This window comes from Oncorhynchus masou, chromosome 24, assembly GCF_036934945.1.
Source record: "Oncorhynchus masou masou isolate Uvic2021 chromosome 24, UVic_Omas_1.1, whole genome shotgun sequence".
In the NCBI taxonomy this organism is placed as follows: domain Eukaryota; kingdom Metazoa; phylum Chordata; class Actinopteri; order Salmoniformes; family Salmonidae; genus Oncorhynchus; species Oncorhynchus masou.
Genome location: NC_088235.1, coordinates 79,718,245 through 79,743,459, shown reverse-complemented (window position 1 = coordinate 79,743,459; position 25,215 = coordinate 79,718,245). Strand labels below are relative to the sequence as shown.

Here is a 25,215-nt window from a genome sequence, read left to right as displayed (position 1 = left end):
ACAGCATGATGCTGCCACCACCATGCTTCACCGTAGGGATGGCATAGGCCAGGGGATGAGCGATGCCTGGTTCCCTCCAGACGTGATGCTTGGAATTCAGACCAAAGAGTTCAATCTTGATTTCATCAGACCAGACCATCTTGTTTCTCCTTGTCTGAGAGTCCTTTAGGAAGCCTTTTGGTAAACTCCAAGTGGGCTGTCATGTGCAACTGAGGAGTTGCTTCCATCTGGCCACTCTACCATAAAAACCTGATTGGTAGAGTGCTGCAGAGATGGTTGACCTCCTTGACGGTTCTCCCACCTCCACAGAGGAAATCTGGAGCTCTGACAGAGGGACCATCGGGTTCTTGGTCACTTCCCTGACCAAGGCCCTTCTCCCCCGATTGCTCAGTTTGGCCAGGCGGACAGCTCTAGGAAGAGTCTTGGTGGTTCCAAACTTCTTCCATTTAAGAATGATGGAGGCCACTGTGTTCTTAGGGACCTTCAATGCTGCAAAAAAGTTTTTGGTAGCCTTCTCCAGATCTGTGCCTTGACACAATCCTGTCTGGGAGCTCTATGGATAATTCGTTCAACCACATAGCTTGGTTTTTGCTCAGACATGCACTGTCAACTATGGGACCTTATGTAGACAGGTGTGTGCCTTTCCAAATCATATCCAATCAGTTTAATTTACCACAGCTGGACTCCAATCAAGTTGTTGAACCATCTCAAGGATGATCAATGGAAACAGGATGCACCTGAGCTCAATTTCGAGTCTCATAGCAAATAAGGTATATCTGTTTTTATTTTAATGCATTTGGGATTTGATCTAGCAACCTTTCGGTTACTGGATCTAACCACTACACTACCTGCCGCCCCATTTCCCAGCATGGGCATAGGGTATTGTGTGTAGATTTTAAAATAAGGCTGCAATGTAAGAAAATGTGGGAAAAGTGAAGGTGTATGAAAACTCTCCGAATGCACTGTGTAACATACTGCCAATCAATTATTATAACAAAATAACCTCTGTGAATATGCAAATTCATCTGTCTTCACTTGTCGACTTCCTGCCAGTTTGGACCAATGAATGTGTTATTGATATCTCTGTGCCACACACTGTGGGTGACTGAGTAAACATCCAGGCCTCATTCAGGAACTGACCAAACCACCACCATCACTGTACCCTGGCCTAGTCAGAGCATAGCTCATTTGCATATCCTGCTTCGTGACTATTGTCTATTGTTGGTGGCCTGGTAATAAACGGGGCACCTATCTGATGGACTGAACTGTTCTGAGAGACCCAGAAGCTATCCTCATCCTCCTACGATGGCGGGAGTAGATCTCAGGGCGATAGCACAAACTGTGGCTTTTTGAAGAAAAAAAGAGACATGACAGGTATGATTAAGTAGCTGTGATTTTGCACATCAGTGATACCAAAGCAGATAATCAGAACACTGATAAGGTGAGACACAGAGATAGCGGTATGTAGACGTAATTACTGTAATGACCTCTGCTGGCTCAGCATTTTAAAACCCCTCAGAGGTTTTGGACAAGAACCAAAAGGGTACTTTGAGTCTAGCATTAAGTACAGTGATGGGAATAACTAAGCATCACAAAGGCAAAATGTTACATGCACCTCTGTAGTCTTAGCCATTATTCCACTAAGTAGCACTTGTAAATACCAGCATAAAAAATCTTTACAATATTTTCCGAGATGACTCACTAATTCAAACCATCTTAATGTGCCTTGCCTCTTTGTGTGGGAAACCCTGTGAGAGTGGTGTGAGTCAGAATGGTCAAGATGTTAGTATTAATCCACTGTTGATACTCATACTTCAAATATTTGCTCAATCCGTTTGGTAAACGAACAAAAGAAAGTGTTGGAATTAAAAATGTTATTTATGGCAATATTTGGAAGAGAAGATAAATAATGAATACTTACGTAATGTGACCAACAAAAACACATTTCCTATAAATGGCTATGCATATACTGTACTCACTGGCGTACCACACACCCCTGCACCCCCTGCAAGGCAGAGGTGGGTTTGGGTTGGGTGAACCCTGGAGGTCTGCCCCCTCTCCAGATAGCATATGAACACATCATAAACCATGACAGAACATTTAGAATTACAGGAAATTAGTGGTAAAACTGCAAAATGATATCACAGCCTTATGGCAAAATGTGTAGAATAGCAGGAAAAAAGCTTTCAAATCTAAATTATCTCAGCCTCATTGCAAATGGTTTAGAATAGCATGAAATTAGCTATAAAACTGTTTTTTTTTCTCTTTGCCCCGTGGTAAAATGTGTAGAATTGTCTGAAGTTAGCTGTTTCCCACCCCAAAAATCCACCAAAACAAAAAATATATATATACTTTTGGGTGGGGGAGCTTGCTCAGAAACTGCAGTACACCACTGAGTGTATTATACATATACTGTCCAGTACACACACAATAATTTCCAAAATATGTTTTCTTGACCATTTCAACATTATGACTAATATTTGACATGTCCAAGAACGACTCCTCTAGGAAGTCAGTTGGACAGCCTAAAGCAGCCATCTCGAAAAACTTTTTCCACAGGAATGTCATTTGTTCCATCTGAGAGGAACACACACACACGCCAAAAACATTTACCAACACAAGCATTTCACAAAGCATCTCCATCACTTGGGCCAGGAGAACTTTAAAAACAGCATCCATCTGTAAAACAAATAGCGAGCCCCTACAGAGGTGTGCAAAGAATCCAGATGATCAAAGTGTGTGAGAATGGCAGCCTTGTCCTGGCCTGGCAATTATCAGGGCCATGAATGGCTGTCTTCTCGCCTTTTGTTGGCCCAAGCATTGACAGTCACTCACCCGGCAATGACTGTCACACCAGCGTAAAGAGCCAGCCGCCGACAGAGGCCAACCACATCAAACGAGCCTGTCGAGGGGCCCTACGAGGGGCCCTACTCGTGAACCGTAACAAGAAACACCTCCTGATCCTCACCTACATCTCAGTAGCAGACACCAACCGCTGTGACTGTGATCCCAACCACCACCTCCATTGAGAAAGATGTACTGCCTGGACCTCATTTCCCAGCCTGGCCTCTCAAGTAGTACTTATGTTAACTTCCAGCACCTCACACAAAAGGCTGCACAAGTCTTTAGGAATGCTTTACGGGTGACAAGAGGAATCTGACACTTGTTAGGTCAAACGGCACATGCAGGCTATTAGAACGATGTAGAATTTATTTTCTGCATTACTTCAACTAAGGATACAATGAAAAGGGCCAATGAAAGAATATTCAATTTTGATGCAGCGTGTAAGTGCATCTCATTGTATTGTATTGCAGAAGTACTGTGCATTTGTTTCAAATGGTATGCTGAGTATGATATTGTAGTGAACAGAGGGGCTGTATGCATCGCACCAGTAGGGTTAACCGAACCAATTTACAAGCAGAACTAATATGATTATTTTTAAACATGGTGTTATATTGTAATTACACATTGACAACGTGGATTGGGAGTTCAAATGTGTTTCAAAAGTTCATCAGTGGTATTTGGAAGCCTTACGAAAGGTTGTGATGTGGCAATTTTTCATTCCAACCAACACATAATTGTACTGCAAGACCACTTATGTGTTACACCTAGTTTGACCTTAGTTCTACTTATTTTATGGTGAGGCTGCCACCTATAGGTGATATAGGTCATACACAGGTTTGAAACTCATTGTCCTTTATTTTTTTCAGCAGAGGTCATCATTTCTATAATTGTATTTATTTTATTTAACCAGATAGGCTAGTTGAGAACAAGTTCTCATTTGCAACTGTGACCTGGCCAAGATAAAGCGTAACAATTCGACACATACAACAACACAGAGTTACACATGGAATAAACAAAACATACAGTCAATAATACAGTAGAACAAAAGAAAACAAAAAGTCTATATACAGTGAGTGCAAATGAGGTAAGTTAAGGAAATAATTAGGCCATGGTGGCGAGGTAATTGCATGAAATTGATCAGATATTCCTGAATAATACAATAAAACTTCATTTTCAACAAACATAAAAGTTATTATTCACTGAGACTAAAGGTAAAACAAAATCAACTTTGCGCATACATTTCACAAATTGCATATTTATGATTCCTTGTTGAATTGGAAATATGTTACACTCCATTGCAGAAAAAAACGTGTACCTTCTTTCAAAACAAACACTGCTCGATTTATCGGTGCTCTTCTATCCGTGCCTGTACTCAGATCCATTGTGTTCGATTAGCTGGTGTAATTCAAAATGGCAGCCTAGTGTGGGGAAAAGTAATGCGGTTATTATGTCAACATGTCACTTTTGAGACTCTGTACCTTTCCAAAGTGTCTGAGTGGTCGCATACTGTTGGAAATAAGTGTTCGTCGTGTGCCATATGTTGACCATTGCCTTACAATCCGGAATAACATTGAAAGGCACATTTCAGGTATGTTTTGTCCCTTGCTATCAAGCTAACGTTACTTACTGTATTTCAAGCCAAGGGAACGGGTGCACGAGAGAGTTCCAGCACAGCACTGTCTAGTTATAATAGATAACTAGTTATAATATCCTTGCAATATTTGGTATCCCTCGATAACTATCTATTAGTATTATAATATATAAATTGATTTACCAGCTGTAGTTGACCAGCTATTACATACCCATGCTCAATTCTCATCCTGTCGAGATTTTAAAACCACGTTTGTAAACGCAGAGATGAGCTAAATGACTGTATTTACAGCTTATGTAACTATATTAGGGTCTCCATATTATAAACTTGCAGGTCGTTGCCTGTCAAAAACGTCAATGCAATATTTGCTCAATTTTATTTCTAAACCTCAACACGAATTGGCATCTGATCTGCGATTGTCTCAGGATTGTTTTTGAAAAACACAACTAAAGTCACAGTGCATTCAGTGTGTCAGTTTTTGTCAAAGAAAAGCTCACAACACCTACTACTTGCAGAGCCACCATGGACATCACAACGAAGACATTTCTCAGCTCTGATCCCAAAGAAAGAAGATGGGAAAAAACGAGTATGGGAACAATCTCAGCTGCTGGATGGTGCGTAGGCCTACTTGCTTTACTAGGTTTGGAAATGGTCAATGGTTTTACATTTTGCATGCTATTCTTAGCATGCATAAGATACCTCATTCTTATGTTGATTATTTCATTATTTTCTCTCTTCCCTTCCTCTTTGCAGTGCTCGAAGCCAGGATCCAGCAACTCCAATCTGACATCATTGTAGATGTCCAACATGAAAAGGTGCAATTTGTTAAAGCTTCCAAGTCAGGGATAGGGGCTTCTTCAGGGAACAGTCCCAAGAATGTGTTTGGGGAGAGGACTGAGGTGCCCAAGGCGGGACAGACTATTAGTAAGGGAGGGGGACAGACTGGTAAAGGAGAGGGCAAAGATGCATCAGCCTCCAAATCCCGCTGGATGGAGAAACTGAGCCAGGAGAAGAAGACTAAAACAAAGAAACTGAAGCAGAAGCTAGGCCTAGAGGATAAACCTGTGAAAAGCAGCAAAGGCAAACTGATGCTACCAGGTACCTCACATAAAACCATATCGACAAAAGCAGGAATAAAGACTGCATCAACTGTTAAAAAGAGTAAAAGTCTGAAAAACCAAGAGCACACCATGACAGCTGCACCGGTTGCTGCTGCTAATGTGCCTATTAGAAAAGCCAAAGGGAAGGGTAAAGCCTCGAAGGAGCCGGCTCCTGAGTTGTCGGAGGCCAGGAACAGGGCCGAGGAGATGGAGAGGAAGGCTGAGGCCAAGGCCCGGGAGCTGGCAGAGGTGGAGGAGCTGGAGAGGAAGCTGAACCAGTGGGCTGTGTCGGCCAGACCTGAGCTTGTGCCGGATAACAGCGAGGCCAGGGTGTACGGCGACGTCCAGCGCAGTGTGCGCTGCTACCTGGAGGCCTGTGTGTTCTGTGGGGACATCGACAGAGCTCACCGCTTTCTGCTCAGCCACCACCGTATGGTCAGCCGACGCAACCTGCTCAACATAGGACTCTACAACATCATGATGAGGGTCTGGGCCAAGAAGGTAAGTGCAGCTCAGTATTTTATTTCTATGGCATGTAGAGCTGCAACTCTGTGGTATTTTACAGACTTGTGTAGAAATTATGCAGGACCTCCCCATGTGGAATATAAGATTATCCTGAGTGTGTCTCTCCTTGTTGTATTCCAGGGCTCTTTAAACCAGATTGGCCGTATGTTCATTCTGATAGAAGAGGCTGGTCTGAAGCCTAACCTTGGCTCTTACTGTGCTGCTCTGGAGTGTATGGGTCGAAACCCTGACTGTTCCCCACATGTCATCAACAGGTAGGCTAACCCACAGACATTTACAGGCCTTAACTCATTAGTGTAACTCTGAGCCTCTTGATCTTAGATAAAGATAATAGTATTTGCTATACATTATATATAAAAAATGCCTTGACCTTCAAGACTGTTGGAAAGTGGGATTATAATGTGTAAGATAATTATTTGTGGTCTTGTATGATTATTTCTAGGTGGCCAGTGCATGCGTTGCCTGAGTTTGCCACTAGATGATGTCAGACTCTCCTATTAGCTTTGCGGTTCATGTTTCTCTTTATTCTAGCCTCTTCTGTTTATACAGTGTTAACAACAAAAATGTATGCATGCATTACTTTAATTCGCTTTGGTTAAAAACGTATGCCAAATGCATTTATTATTATTATTATGTCGAGACATACTGGGATTCACAAAAGCCTGATGAAATATTCTGAATATTAGACATTGAGCAGCAAGTTTCTATAAATATGTTTAAATATGAGATCTGATATTTCTGCCCATTTTGTTACCCCACGCCTTTACCATGGTCTTTTATTTTAAAGAAAGCTGCTATAATAGTTTCTGTAATATGTTGTTGAGTGGGGCATTGTGGCTCATTGTGGAGTGCTGAGCATGTGGACCAGCTGTGTGTGGAGAGGTGCCATTGAATCGTCTCTCCTGGAACTGAGGTGGCAGGTCAAGGAGAAGTGTTGTAGTTCAGCCTCCGTGATCCATCATTTCCTGCTCTCCATCACTATAGGGCCTATTGTGCTCTCCACATCAACCCATTAGAGGAAACTGTTTTCAAGTGGACTGGTTACTATGTGTAACATCCTATGCTATGTTATTTTATCAATTATCAATTTAACATTCTGACATACACTATATATACAAAAGTATGTGGACACCCCTTCTTCTTTGTCAATTTGCCTATTTCAACAACACCCGTTGCTGACTGGTGTATAAAATTGAGCACGCAGCCATTCAATCTCCATAGACAAACATTGGCAATAGAATGGCGTTACTGAAGAGCTCAGTGACTTTCAACGTGGCACCATCATAGGATGCCACCTTTACAACAAGTCAGTTTGTAAAATTTCTGGCCCTTCTAGAGCTGCCCCGGTCAACTGTAATGCTGTTATTGTGAAGTAGAAATGTCTAGGTGCAACAAATCCTCACCTGAAAAGTGGTAGGCCACACAAGTTCACAGAACGGGACCTCCGAGTGCTGAAACACGTAGTGTGTAAAACTCGTCTGTCCTCGGTTGCAACACTCACTACCGAGTTCCAAACTGCCTCTGGAAGCAACGTCAGCACAAGACCTGTTTCGTCGGGAGCTTCATGAAATGGGTTTCCATGGCATAGCAGCTGCACACAAGCCTAAGATAACCATGTGCAATGCCAAGCGTCGGCTGGAGTGGTGTAAAGCTCGCCGCCATTGGAAACACATTCTGGAGAAGTGGAAACACGTTCTCTGGAGTGATGAGTCACGCTTCACCATCTGACAGTCTGACGGACAAATCTGGGTTTGGCGGATGCCAGGGGAGTGCTACCTGCCCGAATGCATAGTGTCCACTGTAAAGTTTGGTGGATGAGGAATAATTGTCTGAGGCTGTTACATGTTTCCGACTAGGCTCCTTAGTTCCAGTGAAGGGAAATCTTAATGCTACAGCATACAATAGTATTCTAGATGATTCTGTGCTTCCAACTTTGTGGCATCAGTTTGGGGACAGCCCTTTCCTATTTCAGCAGGACAGTGCCCCCGTGCACAAAGCAAGGTCCATACAGAAATAGCTTTGTCGAGATCGGTATAGAAGAACTTGCCTGGCCTGCACAGAGCTCTGACCTCAACCCCATCAAACACCTTTGGGATGAATTGGAACGCCGACTGCGAGCCAGGCCTAATCGCCCAACATCAGTGCCCAACCTCACTAAAGCTCTTGTGGCTGAAAAGAAGCAAGTCCCCACAGCAATGTTCCAACATCTAGTTGTAAACCTTCCTAGAAAAGTGGAGGCTGTTATAGCACCAAAGGGGGACCAACTCCATTTTAATGCCCATGATTTTGGAATGAGATGTTCGATGAGCAGGTGTTCACATACTTTTGACTATATAGTGTATTTTAATATGCTTCTTCTATATTGTGTTTTCAATTGTTTCGACTCTTGGCCAACTGAACGGAAGCTTGGGAAGTTGTGAATACTGTAGCAGAGTACCTACAGAGAAAATAATTGATGCGTATCAGGTGTCAATAAGGGATACAGTATTTGTCTCGTCCAGATGTATCACAACTATAGTGGCCAAATAACTTCTTAAAATTAAGCACATTAATCTGATTTACAAGGGGGGTAGAGCCTAACTGGCATACATAAGCAGCACGTGAGTTTCAAGTTTGGGGAAGATAATTTTCACCATAAAAATGCACCTTTATAATAAAAGCATTACATGCATAATTGCATTTGCGGTCACTTTTGATAATGATGTTTTCGCGCTAATGGAACATTCGCGCATCTCAGAACTGTCCCAGACTATGTTTGGAATATTTATTTCTTGCACAGAATAGAATAGGTTGACTTTTGTACTACGGGGATAGTAGATTGACATAGACTAGTGCTTTTGCTGTTCGTTCGGCCTACTCATCTTGTTGGTTGATGAAAAGTAATGTGGACAGTTCTTCCAATATCGTTAATATGCACCTCGGAATTGGATAAGGACGTGCGCAGTTGCGTCCCCCATGTGACTCTTCACTTGTAGCCTGTGAGAAAGACCCCATCACGTGATAAGTGACAGGTGATTCGGAGCGCTCAGCACTCGGAGAGAAAGTTCACTGGTCGCAAAGGGCATAGATTTTTTGGGGGGGTTCATTACGGCCACACAAAGGGGATACTGCCGTGAAATTCTAGCCATTATCAAGTGCTTGTCAAATTGTGAATGAGTGACTGATGTAGTGTGTACAGTCTGCACAAAAACAACGAAGCAGCTTATGCCTTTCAAGCAACTTTTTTTCAAATCATTAGTCACATCATGCAGCCTTACAATGTATTAAACATCAAAACATATAGCCCAACATATGTAGAAATAAAGTTACATTAATAACTCTAAGTTAAGAATATAGGAATATCTATTTCTTTGTTAACCACTCACCACAGATTAGCCGTGTGTGCACACTCCCTCAAATCGTTTGGAGAAAATGTCCTTTCTATTTTATTCAGCTTTGTTCAATTGTATTCTTCATACTATAAAATAATGCCACTGAATTCTAAGCAAATCTTGTCTTGTCTGCTAAATGAACTAGTGTAGCCCACAGCCATTTGGCATAGCCTGATCAGTACCTCAGTCTCAGTACCTCAGAGTATTCTATTCTTCTGAAATAGACTACATTTTCTTCATACCATGCTTCGTTAGACCGGTCTAAAATAAATAATGGATTTATTGCGAGGGTGTAGGCTATATTACATGGATTTATTAGACTATTTAAAATGTAGATGTTCCAAAGGTCTGCATCAGTAACTTGTGGGCTGTGTGTGGAAGCCAGGAGTGGCTAAATGTGTTTATGTTAATTAACGGTCAATTACTGTGAGACCGACAGTTATTTGCTTGATAATCACCAGCTGACGAAGTTTCGTCACCACCGCAGCATTAGCCTGGGGGAGAAATCACCATTGAGTGTTATTAATTGAGTTTAGGCCAGTGGTGGTGTCAGTGACTGTATGCTTCCTCCAGACATAGATTGATTGTATGGCATGACATTAAACATGGAGGTACACACAACGCATCGGCACACTGTTCACCTCTAGCTCTCCCAGTACTAGATCTGTCATAATGGGTGTCTCTGATGTAGGCTAGGCCAATCTGCTGGTAGACTATGTAGAGACAGGAGCCGGATGGATTTCAGTCATGCCAAATGGATTGTGATTGATACTGTATGCTTTTGGTTTCTTAACAACTTGCTGTCAGTAATTTGATTTTACTTATTGGACAAGGAACTTACACAGATTTTTCACCAAGTTTCCAAACAATTTGTCGTTGTCAATATGCTGACGAGAACGTTTGGCTAATTGATTCAATGTATTTATTCTTCTCTGCACAAACTGGCTGGTATGAAGGTGTTAATATTCATAATAACACAGGTTTTTCTATCAGATTTTCTTTCTAGTTGTGTTGGACTGCAGAACTTGTCTCCAGCTATCCCTCCCTACTACTGTTCCCCCTGAGGATGTCACCCTATGCAGTGTGGCCCAATGACAAAGCAGCTTGCATTGCAGTAGGGGTGGAGAGGGGCAGCTGGTTGGTCCATCGATCGCTGTAAGGTGATACCAATGACATTGTTGTTCTGCGGTGGTGCTCTCTTGCTAACTCTTCAGCCCAGCCAGTACATATTTTTTCGCACACTCTGTTCTTCTTCCCCTGTTCGTCTCCAGTTCCCCCTCTCTCTTCCTGTCTCTGGCCGTACTGTATCTCCTGTTCAGATATGGTTGCTATTGTCCGCAGTGGCGCTGTACCTAGCAACTAGCATCTTTTTAAAGCACACGTCATTCCTATAGAACTAAATCTTCAGCTTGCTCAATTCAGCTTGCTTCCTCTGAATGGTGTTTTTTTTCCACTGGTTGCCCTTTTCTTGTGGCAACGGGTCACAAATCTTGCTGCTGTGATGGCACACTATGGTATTTCACCTAAAAGATAGGAGAGTTGATCAAAATTGCATTTGTTTTTGAATTATTTGTGGGTCTGTATAATCTGAGGGAAATATGTGTCTCTAATATGGGCATACATTTGGCAGGAGGTGAGGAAGTGTATCTCAGTTTCCACCTAATTTTGTGGGCAGTGTGCACATAACCTGTACGGCGGCCTCTCAATAGCAAGGCTATACTCACTCAGTGTACATAGTCAAAGCTTTCCTTAATTTGGGGTCTGTCACAGTGGTCAGGTATTTTGCCATTGTATACTCTCTGTGTATGTCCTTTGGTTAATTCTTTCCATTGTGTCACACAAATATAATTATATTTATTTATATATTTATATATTATATTTTTGTTGTCATGGGCCAGCTTGCTGAGGGGACTGTTCTTCAGGTTCATTGCTCTGTATCAGAGTTTCCTAAAACAATAATTGCCCACCTCACGGTTCAGCTGTCGGAGATTTGAGCACTAATTGCATCAGGGCATTGCATACATAGTCGTCTACTGTGGGACATTTAATATACAAAAATATATACAGTACCAGTCAAAAGTTTGGACACACCTATTCATTCCAGAGTTTTTCTTCATTTGACTAGTTTTTACATTGTAGAATAATAGTGAAGACATCAAAACTATGAAATAATCACATATAGAATCATGTTTTAACCTAAAAAGTGTTAAACAAATTCAAATATATTTTCTATTTGAGATTCTTCAAAGTAGCCACCCTTTGCCTTGATGACAGCTTTGCACACTCTTGGCATTCTCTCAACCAGCTTCATGAGGTAGACAACCTGGAATGCGTTTCAATGAACTTCTTATGGTATAGGGGACGCTTGCGTCCCACTTGGCCAAAAGCCAGGGAAAATGCAGCGCGGCAAATTCAAATAAAATTATATAAAAATCAAACTTTCATTAAATCACACATGTAAGATACTAAATTAAAGCTACACTCGTTGTGAATCCAGCCAACATGTCAGATTTTAAAAAGGCTTTTCGGCGCAAGCATAAGAAGCTATTATCTGATGATAGCACAACAGTAAACAAAGAGGGTAGCATATTTCAACCCTGCAGGCGCTACAAAAAAAGCAGAAATAAAATATAAAACATGCCTTACCTTTTGAAGATCTTTTGTTGGCACGCCAATATGTCCCATAAACATCACAATTGGTCCTTTTGTTCAATTAATTCCGTCCATATATATCCGAAATGTCAATTTCTATTTGGCGCGTTTGATCCAGAAAAAAAACAGCTTCTAAATTGCGCAACGGCACTACAAAATATTTCAAAAGTTGCCTGTAAACTTTGCCAAAACATTTCAAACTATTTTTGTAATACAACTTTAGGTATTTTTAAACGTTAATAATCAATCAAATTGAAGACTGGTCTATCTGTGTTCAATACAGGAAGACAACAAACCATCTACTTTTCAAGTCTTGTGCAACTCTCAACAGTGTTACGCAGTTCCTAGATGGCCATACTCCTTCATTGCACAATGGAATAACCTCAACCAAATTCCAAAGACTGGTGACATCTAGTGGAAGCGGTAGGAACTGAAAACAAGTTCCTAAGAAATATCGTTTCCCAATGAAAACTCAATGAACAGACAGAGACCTAAAAAAAAACAATTCTGAGCAGTTAGTCCTCAGGTTTTTGTCTGCTACATAAGTTCTGTTATACTCACAGACATGATTCAAACAGTTTTAGAAACTTCATAGTGTTTTCTATCCAAATCTTCTAATAATATGCATATCTTATATTCTTGGCATGAGTAGCAGGAAGTTGAAATTGGGAACGCTATTTATCCAAAAGTGAAAATGCTGCCCCCTATACCTTTTAACAGGTGTGCCTTGTTAAAAGTTCAGTTGTGGAATTTATTTTCTTAATGCATTTGAGCCAATCAGCTGTGTTGTGACAAGTTAGGGCTATCTTCTGTATACCCTCCTATTTGGTAAAAGACCAAGTCCATATTATGACAAGAACAGCTCAAATAAGCAAAGAGAAACCACAGCATCATTACATGAACGTCAGTCAGTCTGGAAAATTTCACATCTCAACATCAACTGTTCAGAGGAGACTGAGTGAATCAGGCCTCAATGTCGAATTTCTGCAAAGAAACCACTCCTAAAGGACACCAAAAAGAAGAAGAGAAACATGCGTAATGGACATTAGACTGGTGGATATCTGTCCTTTTGGTTTGATGGGTCCAAATTTGAGATTTTTGGTTCCAACCGCCGTGTCTTTGTGAGATGCAGAGTAGGTGAACAGATGATCTCCGTATGTGTGGTTCCCACAGTGAAGCATGGAGGAGGATGTGTGATGATGTGCGGGTGCTTTGCTGGTGACACTATGATAGACAGCCTCTCCTTGACAATTTGGCCCGCTACAATTGTATTTATCGGCTTGTATTTATCGGCAATTACCGGCTAACAGAAACCCTGCTCTGTATGTGATTGCTTTGTTATGGAATGTTTGGGAATCACTTTCTTTTAGATAGTAGATTGTAGAATTTAATGACTTTTCTCTGGATTTTTAAAATTTGCGGGTATCGTCCTAATTCTGCTCTACATGCATTATCTGGTGTTTTACATTGTACATGGAGGATGGTTTTGCTGAATTCTACATGCAGTCTCAATTTGGTGTTTGTTCCATTTTGTGAATTCTTGGTTGTGAGTGGACCCCAGACCTCACAACCACAAAAGGCATTGGGTTCTATAACAGATTCAAGTACTTTTAGCCAGTTTCTAATTGAGATGTTGAATGCCTTGTATCTGAGATAATTTACAGCTTTGTGGAAGTTACCTATGGGGCTGATGTTTAGGCCGAGATATGTATAGTTTTTTTTGTCTGCGCTAGCGCAATGGTGTCTAGATGGAAATTGTATTTGTGGTCCTGGCAACTGGACCATCTTTGGACACCATTATTTTTGTCTTATTGAGATTCACTGTCACGGTCTGACAGAATATGTGCAGAAGCACCAGAACATCAGCAAACGGTAGACTGCACCCCTGTCTCACATCTCGACCCTGTGGAAAGAAATTAGTTTTTTTGCCAAATTTCAATTGCACGCTTGTTGTTTATGTACATGGATTTTATAATGTCGTATATATTTTCCCCCCAACACCACTTTCAATCAATCTGTATAGCAAACTCTCAAGCCAAATTCAGTCACATGCTTTTTTTGAAATCAATAAAGTATGAGAAGACTTTGCCGTTGTTGTGGTTTGTTTCGTGGGGGGTTGTTCTGTGCTGTCTGGATTGTGTGTGTAGACTAGCTTGCTGAGCTCTACCATCTTTCTCTCCGGGGGGGTTAATATTGTCTTGGGGCTGCTTGTGTGCAGGGCAGTTGGAGGAGTTGTGATCAGACTCGGGATGGGGGAGTCATCACCAAAAGAGAGCCCCTTGCTCTGATCCCCTTAAAGTCCTGCTGAAACCGCACCACCACTTTTCCAGACTTGCACATGTTGACAGAGGTTGTTTGTTTCATGGTCCTCAATGTCTATTGTTCTGAGTTTCCACCCTGGGCCAATACCCTTTCTCATGACAGAGGGGTAGTGTGCTCTTATAGCACAGTGCCATGCAAGGAGATTAAGCCATGGGGCAGTGGGATGAAAAGGTCTCTGCATTTGGGTAGGGGAGGCTGTGATGCTCTGCTGCTATTGTTGGGTTCACATGATTTCACACCTCAGTGCTAATTAAAGTTTCAGCTGGGACATCTATCCTATCCTAGGAAGCTCGGTAGCTTAGTAGCCTTACTAACTTAACATAAGCCTTTATATAACACAATTACCTTGAGATTATTATTTTACTTTTTGCCTTCAGAGGTAGCTTCAGTATGAACATTACTCACTCAGTTTTGGGTTGGATGGTATTTCCAGATTTATTCTGTGTTTCTTCTGCAGGTTTTGGTTTGACAGAAAAAAATGGTAGTAATAATCCTTCCAGGTAATTTTGTCCAAAATAATGTTTTTTAGATTTGGAATTTTAATGTAGAGGGTATAATCCCTTTATAAGTCATTGTGGGAAAAATCCAGGTTTGTCTAAGTTTTTCCAACTCGAATCATGTGCAGAAGAGTTTAGGGAGCCCATCAGGTCATGACCCCCACCCCCTCCTTCCTGCATCATTGTTTGACCAGTTTACAGAGGAGTATAGAGTCCAGTGATGTGTCCTATAAGGAGCATTGGTGGCAATTCTGATGGCTGAATGGTAAAGAACATCTAGCCGCTCGAGAGCACCCTTGCCTGCCGATCTATAAATGATGTCTCCGTAATCTAGCATTGGTAGGATGGTCATCTGAATTAGGATTAGTTTGGCAGCTGGGGTGAAAGAGGAGTGATTACGATAGAGGAAACCAAATCTAGATTTAACTTTAGCCTTCAGCTTTGATATGTGCTGAGAGAAGGACAGTGCACCATCTAGCCATACTCCCAAGTACTTGTATGAGGTGACTACCTCAAACTCTAAACCCTCAGAAATAGTAATCACACCTGTGGGGAGAGGGGCATTCTTCTTACCAAACCACACAACCTTGTTCTGAACACCTCCAAAACAAAAGGTAAAGTGTTGGACACTAAGAAAGCTTTGTTCTAGAGCATTTAACACAATCTGAGGAGGGGCCAGCTGAGTATAAGACTGTATCATCTGCATATAAATGGATGAGAGAGCTTCCTATTGCCTGAGCTATGTTGTTGATGTAAATTGAGAAGACTGTGGGGCCTAGGATTGAGCCTTGGGGTACACCCTTGGTGACAGGCAGTGGCTGAGACAGCAGATTTTCTCACTTTATACACCACATTCTTTGAGAGAGGTAGTTAGCAAACCAGCCCAAAGACCCATCAGAGACACCTATATTCCTTAGCCGGCCCACAAGAATGGGATGTTCTTCCGTATCCAAAGCTTTGGCCAAGTCAATAAAATATCAGCACAATATTGCTTAGAATCAAGGTCAATGGTGACATCATTGAGGACCTTTAAGGTTGCAGGGACACATCCATAACCTGAGCGGAAACCAGGTTGCATACCCGAGAGAATACTATAGACCTCAAGAAAGCCAGTCAGTTGATTATTGACAAGTTTTTCCAACACTTTTGGAGGGCAAAATAGAGGGGCAAAATAGAAACAGTTAGGATCAGCTTGATCTCCCCCTTTAAATAAAGGATAAACTGTGGCTGCTTTCAATGCAATAGGAACCTCTCCAGAAAGGAGAGACAGGCTTGGTGATGATGGGAGCAGCAACCTTAAAGAAGAAAGGGTCTAAACCATCTGACCCAGATGTTTTTTTGGGGTCAAGTTTAAAGAGTTCCTTTAGTAGCTCGAACTCCGGGAGAAACCTTGTAGCGATGCAGGGAAAAGATGGGGAGAAGCATCAGGGAAATTAGAATTGTAAGGGGTGGGATATAAGGAAATGTTGGATGGGCAAGGAGGCATGGCTGAGTCAAATAGGAATCCTGACTTAATAAAGTGGTGATTAAAGAGCTCAGCCATGTGCTTCTTGTCAGTAACAACCACATCATCAACATTAAGGGACATGGGCAGCTGTGAGGAGGAGGGTTTATTCTCCAGGTATTTAACCATTTTCCAGAACTTCTTGGAGTTAGATCCAGAGAGAGAGAACTGCTCCTTAAAGTAACTAACTTTGGCCTTCCGGATAGTCTGAGTGCACTTTTTTCTCATTTGCCTGAACGATAGCCAGTCAACCTGAGTATGCATGTGCCGAGCCTTTCACCAAATGCAATTCTTGAGGTGGAGTAACTCTGCAAGATCACGGTCGAACCAGGGGCTGAACCTGTTTTTAATTCTCATTTTCTTTACGGTGTTTTTTTTTTAACAATACCACTTAAAATATCAAAAAAGAAGGTCCAAGCGTCTTTGACAGAGGGGCTCAAACTGATTCTATACCATTTTACAGAGGCCAGTTCATGAAGGAAGGCTTGGTCATTAAAGTTTTTTACCAAGCGTCTATGAATCAGGACAGGTTGTTACACTGAGCAGCCATTACGAACACAGGCTCTAAAACGGTGATCACTAAGGTCATTACAGAAAACATCAGACTGATACCTAATCATGATTATTTGTGAGGATAACATTGAGGAGAGTAGCCTTTTCTGGGTGTTTGGAGTCATACCTTGTGGGATTGGTAATAATCTTAGAAAGATTTAGGGAGTCCCATTGCTTTAGGACTTGGTCAGGTGGTTTAAGCATGTCCCAGTTTAGGTCACCAAGCAGGACAAATTCAGACTTAGTGTAAGGGGCCAGGAGAGAGCTTAGGGCATGTAGGGTACAGGACGGTGATGATGTGGGACGATAGCACCCAGCAACAGTAAACAAAGAGGTATTTGAAAGTTTAATGCTTAAAACCAGCAAATCAAATTGTTTGGGGACAGACTTGGTATGGACAACCGAGCACTGAAGGTGATCCTTGGTAAAGATTGCCACTCCCCCACCTTTGGAAGATCCGTCTTGCCGAAAAAGGTTCTAACCAGAAAGGTTAACAGTATTAAACAGTACAGGGAATTTAAAAGCCAATCCAATGTGTCATTCCCATCCAAGTATTTTAAACGATACCCAACACATGCAAAGAAGTCGGGGTAACATAGAGGCAGGTATCCTAGCGTTATGCGTGTTAACTGAAAGGTCGCTGGTTTGAATCCCTGAGCCGACGAGGTGAAAAATTGTCTGTACCCTTGAGCGAGGCACTTAACCCTAATTGCTCCTGAAAGTCATTCTGGATAAGAACATCTGCTAAGTGACTAAAATGTAATAAAAAGGGAGGATTACATTTGATTCTGTGAATGCCTAGAGAATTGAACTGGAGTGGTAGCAGTGTGGCAGCTGCTAATTGTGTTAGCCTGACGAGGGGCTGCTGGGTGTTTAAGCAGGATTTCCTGTAGAAGGTAATTAAGGTCATGTTATTTAATCACTGTCTTGCAGAAAGGTGTAGAGGGCAAAGGAAGGCTCTCATTATCAGAGGCTGATGACAAATCTTACACCCTTCCATCCCTTTGTCACAGTGTTCTGTCTTACTCCACTAGAGGGCAGTGGTAACACGTAAGCCCAGCAGGGCCCTCTGTCTCTGGGTTACATCAAGGTGTTACACATCACATGCCACAACCTAGGCTGACTCTTCCTCTTCCTACAGTGCTCTGAAGTAGTCACATATAGCAACAGTTTAAATCAGAAATGTAGGGTGACTTAGCCAAATAATACACTTCAGTTTTGTCTCTTGTTTTGTTCACAAAATCGGTTATCCAAGGATCTGCTTTAAATGAATCAGGCTTTGGTTTCCTTCCTTCCTTTTAAGCTTCAGTTGTTGCTCCATACACTACCATCTGTTTCCCACTGGCTGTTTGCACATTGCTGTCTCCTGAATTGAGCAGTTCATTTATGGCAGGTGTGGAGTCTCTGGATGATATCATTTGAATAAACATGACACTGACTTTCTCTGTGACCATCTGTCTGTGGACTGCCTGATATTTCCAATGCGTCTGAAAGAACCAAGTGTCAATGCAAATATTCTGTTTGTTATGCTGCCATTGTCAATCAGCTTTAATAAAGCCATGCATAATGATATCAGAGGTGCTTTCAATTTGATTAAGTCACCATGGGGCCACTGTGAACTACACTGAGTGTACAAAACATTAAGAACACCTGCTCTTTCCAAGTTCATAGACTGACCAGGTGAACGCTATGGCCCCTTATTGATGTTACTTTTTAAATCCACTTAGATCAGTGTAGATGAAAGGGAGGAGACAGGTCAAATAATGATTTTTAAGCCTTGAGACAATTGAGACATGGATTGTGTATGTGTACCATTCAGAGGGTGAATGGGCAAGACAAAATATTTACGTGCCTTTGAACGGGGGATGTTAGTAGGTGCCAGGCTTCGGAAATCCGGTTTGTGTCAATAACTGCAAAGCTACTGTGTTTTTCACACTCAACACGTGTGCGTATATAAATGCGGAAGACACATTTCAGTTGAATGCATTGTTGTACAATAAAATTTGAGTCAATCACGTTTATTTATAAAGCCCTTTTTACATCAGCCGATGTCACAAAGTGCTATACAAAAACCCGGCCTAAAACCCCAAACATCAAGCAATGCAGATGTAGAAGCACGGTGGCTGGGAAAAACTAGGTAAACTTGGTAGGAACTTAGGAAGAAACCTAGAGAGGAACCAGGCTCTGAGGGGTGGCCAGTCTTCTTCTGGCTGTGCCTGGTGGAGATTTCTAACAGTACATGGCCAAGATGTTTAAACGTTCATAGATGACCAGCAGGGTCAAATAATAATAATAATCACAGGGGTTGTGGAGGGTGCAACAGGTCAGCACCTCAGGAGTAAATGTCAGTTGGCTTTTCATAGCTGGTCATTCAGAGTTAGAGACCACAGCTGCGGTAGACAGAGAGAGAGTTGAAAACAGCAGGTCAAGGACAAGGTAGCCCGTCCGGTGAACAGATCAGGGTTCCATAGCCACAGGCAGAACAGTTGAACTAGATCAGCAGCACTACCAGGTTGACTGGGGACAGGCAGGAGTCATCAGGCCACGTAGCCCTGAGGCATGCTCCTAGGGATCAGGTCCGGGGAGAGTGGGAGAGAATACTTAAATTCACACAGGACACCGGATAAGACAGGAGAAATTCTCCAGATATTACTGACTGATCCTAGCCCCTGACGCATAAATACTGGAGGCAGTAAGGGTCGGGAGACACTGTGGCCCCATCTGACGATACCCCCGGACAGGGCCAACCAGGCAGGATAAAACCCCACCCAATTTGCCAAAGAACAGCCCCCTCACCACTAGAGGGATATCTTCAAACCACCAACTTACTACCCTGAGACAAGGCTGAATATAGCCCACGAAGATCTCCCCCATGGCACGAACACGAGGGGGGCGCCAACCCGGACAGAAAGATCACGTCAGTGACTCAACCCACTCAAGTGACGCACCACTCCGAGGGACGGCATGGAAGAGCACCAGTAAGCCAGTGACTCGGCCCTGTAATAGGGTTATGTTCAGAAATCCACAGGCTCAAGCGGTCACGACGGGGCAGACAAATTCCAAATAGTATCCGTAAAGTTCGTAGAAACATGTCAAATGCTTTTTTATAATCAATCCTCAGGTTGTTTTTACAATATATAATCGACAATATTTCAACCGGACCGTAGCTTCTTCAATAGGAGAGAGAGAGAAAATGTCTGCTCCATTCTGTTGGCGCATGCTAAACGCTGCTGGCACCCAGCCATCCACTGACACGATGTGATCTTTCTCGCTAATTTTTCAGAATAAAAGCCTGAAACTATGTCTAAAGACTTCACACCATGTTGAAGCCATAGGAAAGGGAATCTGGTTGATATCCCTTTAAATGGAGGGAAGGCATGCAATGGAACAGAGAGCTTTCAGGAAAAACAGCACTTCCTGGTTGGAATTTCCTCAGGTTTTTGCCTGCAATATCAGTTCTGTTATACTCACAGACAATATTGACAGTTTTGGAAACTTTAGAGTGTTTTCTATCCTAATCTGACAATTCTATGCATATTCTAGATTCTGGGCCTGAGAAATAGGCAGTTTCATTTGGGTACGTTTTTCATCCAAACATCTAAATACTGCCCCTACACTCAAGTTAAAGGTCGAGACCAAGTCTGCATCTCTCACATGGATAGGCAGACCATTCCATAAAAATTTAGCTTTATAGGAGAAAGCCCTGCTTCCAGCTGTTTGCTTAGAACTTCTATGGACAATAAGGAGGCCTGCATCTTGTGACCGTAGCGTACGTGTAGGTATGTACGGCAGGAATAAATCGGAAAGATGGGTAAGAGCAAGCCCATGCAATGCTTTGTTGGTTAGCAGTAAAACCTTGAAATCAGCCCGAGCCTTAAAAGGAAGCTATGTAAAGAGGCTAGAACTGGAGTAATATCATCACATTTTTTGGTTCTAGTCAAGATTCTAGCAGCCGTGTTTCGCACAAACTGAAGTTTATTTTATGCTTTAGCCAGAAAGTAGAGCATTGCAGTTTTCTAATCTAGAAGTGACAAGCATGGATTCATTTTTCTGCATCCATTTTTGGAAAGATATTTGCAATCTTACGTAGCTGTCCTTGAAACAGTCTTGATATATTCGTCGAAAGAGAGATCAGGGTCCAGAGTAACACTGAGGTCCTTCAGTTTTATTTGATACGACAAGACAACCATCAAGATGAATTGTCAGATTCCATGAGAAAATTGTCCGGCTGCAGGGACTGTCCGAGGGGATTTATACTACTATCTGTATTTATTGGTGGCACAGACACTGTTTCATACTTTCCTACACTTTATTTACCCTTGCCTAACGATTGCGTCTGAAGCTGGGCTTGCAGCATGGCTATCCTCATCATAAGGCGATCGTTCTCCTGTATATTATGAGTACAGCGACTGCAATTAGAAGGCATCCGAGGTTGTGTAGTACCATGTCCAGATAAAACGTCCGGGGTGAAAAAGTTGAATGAAAATAGTTGAGCGTTTTAAATATAAAATAGTAATTAAAAAGTAAAAAACGTAAAGTTGGCAGGTAGCAAAGTAACGTTATCAACAAACCGCACAGCAGTACGTAAACAAGTCCAGAAGTTGTGACCGGAAATTACATCAAAACTCCTAGCTGAACCAATCTTAGTCCTGTCACCCCTTTCCCTTTATCAAGAATTGTCCACTACCCAAAGGACATCCAGCTAACTTGACACAACTGTTGGAAGCATTGGAGTCAACATGGGTCAGCATTCCTGTGGAACGCTTTCGACACTTTGTAGAGTCCTTGCCCCAACAAATTGAGGCTGTTCTGAGGGCAAAAGAGGGTGCAACTCAATATTAGGAACGTCTTCTTAATGTTTTGTACACTGTGTATGAGACACTTGGCCCCACCTTATGAAGACTAAGGTCAAAATATTGACTTCTATGTTTTATACTGATAAATGTGCATTCCTAACTTTGAACTTCAAGCAAATAACATATTACCTAAAGTTGGTGATCAACACTTGTAATCGATCCGTCGCCTTTACCCCCAAGGCACTTGTCATCTGGACGTAGGCCTGGATATTTATGGCAAAATTCTGCTTTTTAGGGAATAATGTGTCTTTTCTAACTCAACCCATTGTGTTTCCTGGTCTGTCCTCAGGGTCTTGCGTCAGATGGAGGAGGATGGCCTGCCTGTGGACGAGCTGTTCAGTCACTGTGTGTTCAGGCAGGATGAGAGGGACATGGTGCTCAAAGCCATCCACACCGTGCAACCAGACTTCCAGTACAGCATCAACACTAACCTGCAAACCTGCTCCTCACCACTAGTCAAAGACTTCTACACAGAGGTAGGACACAAGTTGAACCATGAGTAAAGTAGAGTAGACACCTCAAGCCACGAGGAGAGTAGACGGCTCAAGCCACGAGGAGAGTAGACGGCTCAAGCCACGAGGAGAGTAGACGGCTCAAGCCACGAGGAGAGTAGAAGAAGTCAAATAGAATAATTATCACATCTAGAGTAAGTAGACTGGACTAGAATGACAGAATAGAACACTACTTCCATTGTTGGAGACAGAAATGTCTCTTTGGCCAACTGCCTTGCTGTCTGACACATAGCATGCTTCTTCTCAGTCCATGCCCGGAGCCCTCTCTGAAAGCAGTGGTTGGACTAGGTCGTGTTTTTATGTCTTATAAAAAGCTCTATGAAAACATGGTGCATTAGCTACATGTATTTTTGAGCATAGTGTACACTTCTTTTTAGACCTGTTGTTGTCCTACATATAGTCTGTTGGGAACAGAGAAAGCTTGATGAATTTATTGATGATGACATCTTCATAGAAAAACCACAACTGACAAAGTAGGGTTCTAGGAGTAGTGATGGAGTGGGTGTTAAATAGGTGTTTAGTTGGGCTGACTGTAGAGTTGGAGCAGCAGTGTGAATGAGGAATATGCCAGCCAGGAGACCCTAGCACTAGCAGCAGAATGATATGATTGTCACTCCTCCTTTCAGACATGTATCATGATATCCATTTTTAGACGTGGTGGCAAAACGCTGCTCTTTATCTGGGGGTGCTGCTGTGCTGTGCTTCCTCACACGATTCATTTCCAGCCAGTACAGTACACAGTTGTGTTTTTAGCAGTGCTGGCCCACGTTCATTCTCTTATATTTTGTGACTAGAGAAAAAAATTGATATAGTTACATATCGGAATATTATTTTTGACGACTGATCGTATTGTTTTGACAATATTGCAATATAATATTTTTGCTTTTTGGCTGTACCTGCACCAAAACTCCAGTATTTTCCTCCATAGCTTGTTCTCCATTATCTTTTTAAATAGGCAGCCAATTTGCTTTCAGAACTTCTATTTCCATGCCTATTTCCTTCCATGCCCATTTCCTTACCTTTTATCTTCGCTCCCTCTTGTTTGGAGCATTGATCACAGTATCGAATCGCAATACATATAGAATCGCAATACATATAGAATCGCAATACATATAGCATCGCAATACATATAGCATCGCAATACATATAGCATCGCAATACATATAGCATCGCAATACATATAGCATCGCAATACATATAGCATCGCAATACATATAGCATCGCAATACATATAGAATCGCAATACATATAGCATCGCAATACATATAGCATCGCAATACATATAGCATCGCAATACATATAGAATCGCAATACATATCCTAAAGGCACCCAAGTATTGAGATGATATGGTATTGTGAGGTCCCTGGCAAATCCCAACCCTACTTACATTATTTGCCAGGCTGACATATTGCATGGTGCCATGCCAGTAATGATATGCCTGGCTCTCTTCCTGTTAGGTCTCTGACGGTCTTGGAATTTGATGTTACAGTAATTCCCTAGGCCAATGTACACGGTCACCAACATAACTGTGGATTTTCTCTGCAACGTCAATTTTACAGTTACACTTAGTTATTATCAGTAGCATTTCATTATTATTATTTAAGTTATTACCGCTAAATATTAGTCTAGTATACAAATTAAGAAATCTCTGATTGGAGAGGATTGTAACAATTTTGTATTGACACAATTTAACACATAGGCTATAAGACTCAAAAGAAATGTGGAATTTCACTATTGCATTACACTTTGTTGCTGATTATTTCCTTTTCTTTTCATTTTCACATTTTTTTTCTCGATGTGTCCATTTTGTTTAAATGTATGTTACTGTTTGTCTTAGGTCTATGTAAAAAGGGGACATCACAATTCTTTGTACACTTGATTACATGCAAATACTTCTTAATATAACCTTTTTGAAACAAGCCATTACACTTTGTTATCACCATGGCATTTCATTATTGTTATTCATTTTATTACTTATACATATGAATCTATTAAATAAGAAATGGCAGGTTGGAAAGGAGCTGTCGCATTTTTCAGAGTCAAAATAAAGCTATATGTCCATTTTGCACTTGTCTGTTGGCTTTAATGGAAAAAAAACACAGATCCTATTTTGACGCACAACTCCATTCACATGAAGTCCGATGGTTTCTTTCAAAATTTCCAAAAATATTTGCGTAACGTCACAAACCCTGCTGGTCATTCAATGGCAGTGGCCTTGGCATATGTTCCGTCAGAGACGATGCCATAATGAGATAAATGATGTAGCCTAAGTTACTGAAAACAGGCCTTTTACAAGATTAAATAATGACAGGAGTGTTTGATTCTTATTAAAGAGTTGGAGTCCAGACAGGCTACTTCAGGAAACTTTCTGAATGGACTTACACTACCCTGGTCAAAAGTTTTAGAACACCTCCTCATTTAAGGGATTTTCTTTATTTTGACTATTTTCTGCATTGTAGAATACTAGTGAAGCCATCAAAACTATGAAATAACACATATGGAATCATGTAGTGACCAAAAAAGTGTTAAACACCCTTTGCCTTGATGACAGCTTTGCACACTTCTCGCACACTTCTCTCAACCAGCGTCACCTGGAATTATTTTCCAACAGTATTCAATAAGTTCCCACATATGCTGAGCACGTTGGCTGCTTTTCCTTCACTCTGTGGTTTGACTCATCCCAAATCATCTCAATTTGGTTGAGGTCGGGTGATTGTGGAGGCCAGGTCATCTGATGCAGCACTCCATCACTCTCCTTGGTAAAATAGCCCTTACACCGCCTGGAGGTGTGTTGGGTAATTGTCCTGTTTAAAAACAAATGATAGTCCCACTAAGCCCAAACCAGATAGGATAGCGTATCGCTGCAGAATGCTGTGGTAGCCATGCTGG

General features: G+C 41.8%; 1 protein-coding gene across 3 annotated transcripts in view; it reads left to right on the top strand.

Annotated features, from left to right (window-relative positions):
* The first annotated feature begins 4,243 nt into the window (after nt 1-4,243).
* Nucleotides 4,244-25,215, top strand: part of LOC135512759 (DNA-directed RNA polymerase, mitochondrial-like) — an 87,641-nt gene continuing 66,669 nt past the window's right edge. For all 3 annotated transcript variants that reach the window (XM_064935104.1, XM_064935106.1, XM_064935107.1), the window contains exons 1-5: nt 4,244-4,432; nt 4,951-5,049; nt 5,189-6,036; nt 6,181-6,314; nt 22,104-22,290. In XM_064935104.1, coding sequence (XP_064791176.1) covers nt 4,300-4,432; nt 4,951-5,049; nt 5,189-6,036; nt 6,181-6,314; nt 22,104-22,290 — 1,401 coding nt within the window. In that variant the 5' untranslated portion in view covers nt 4,244-4,299. The remainder of the gene's footprint in view (nt 4,433-4,950; nt 5,050-5,188; nt 6,037-6,180; nt 6,315-22,103; nt 22,291-25,215) is intronic.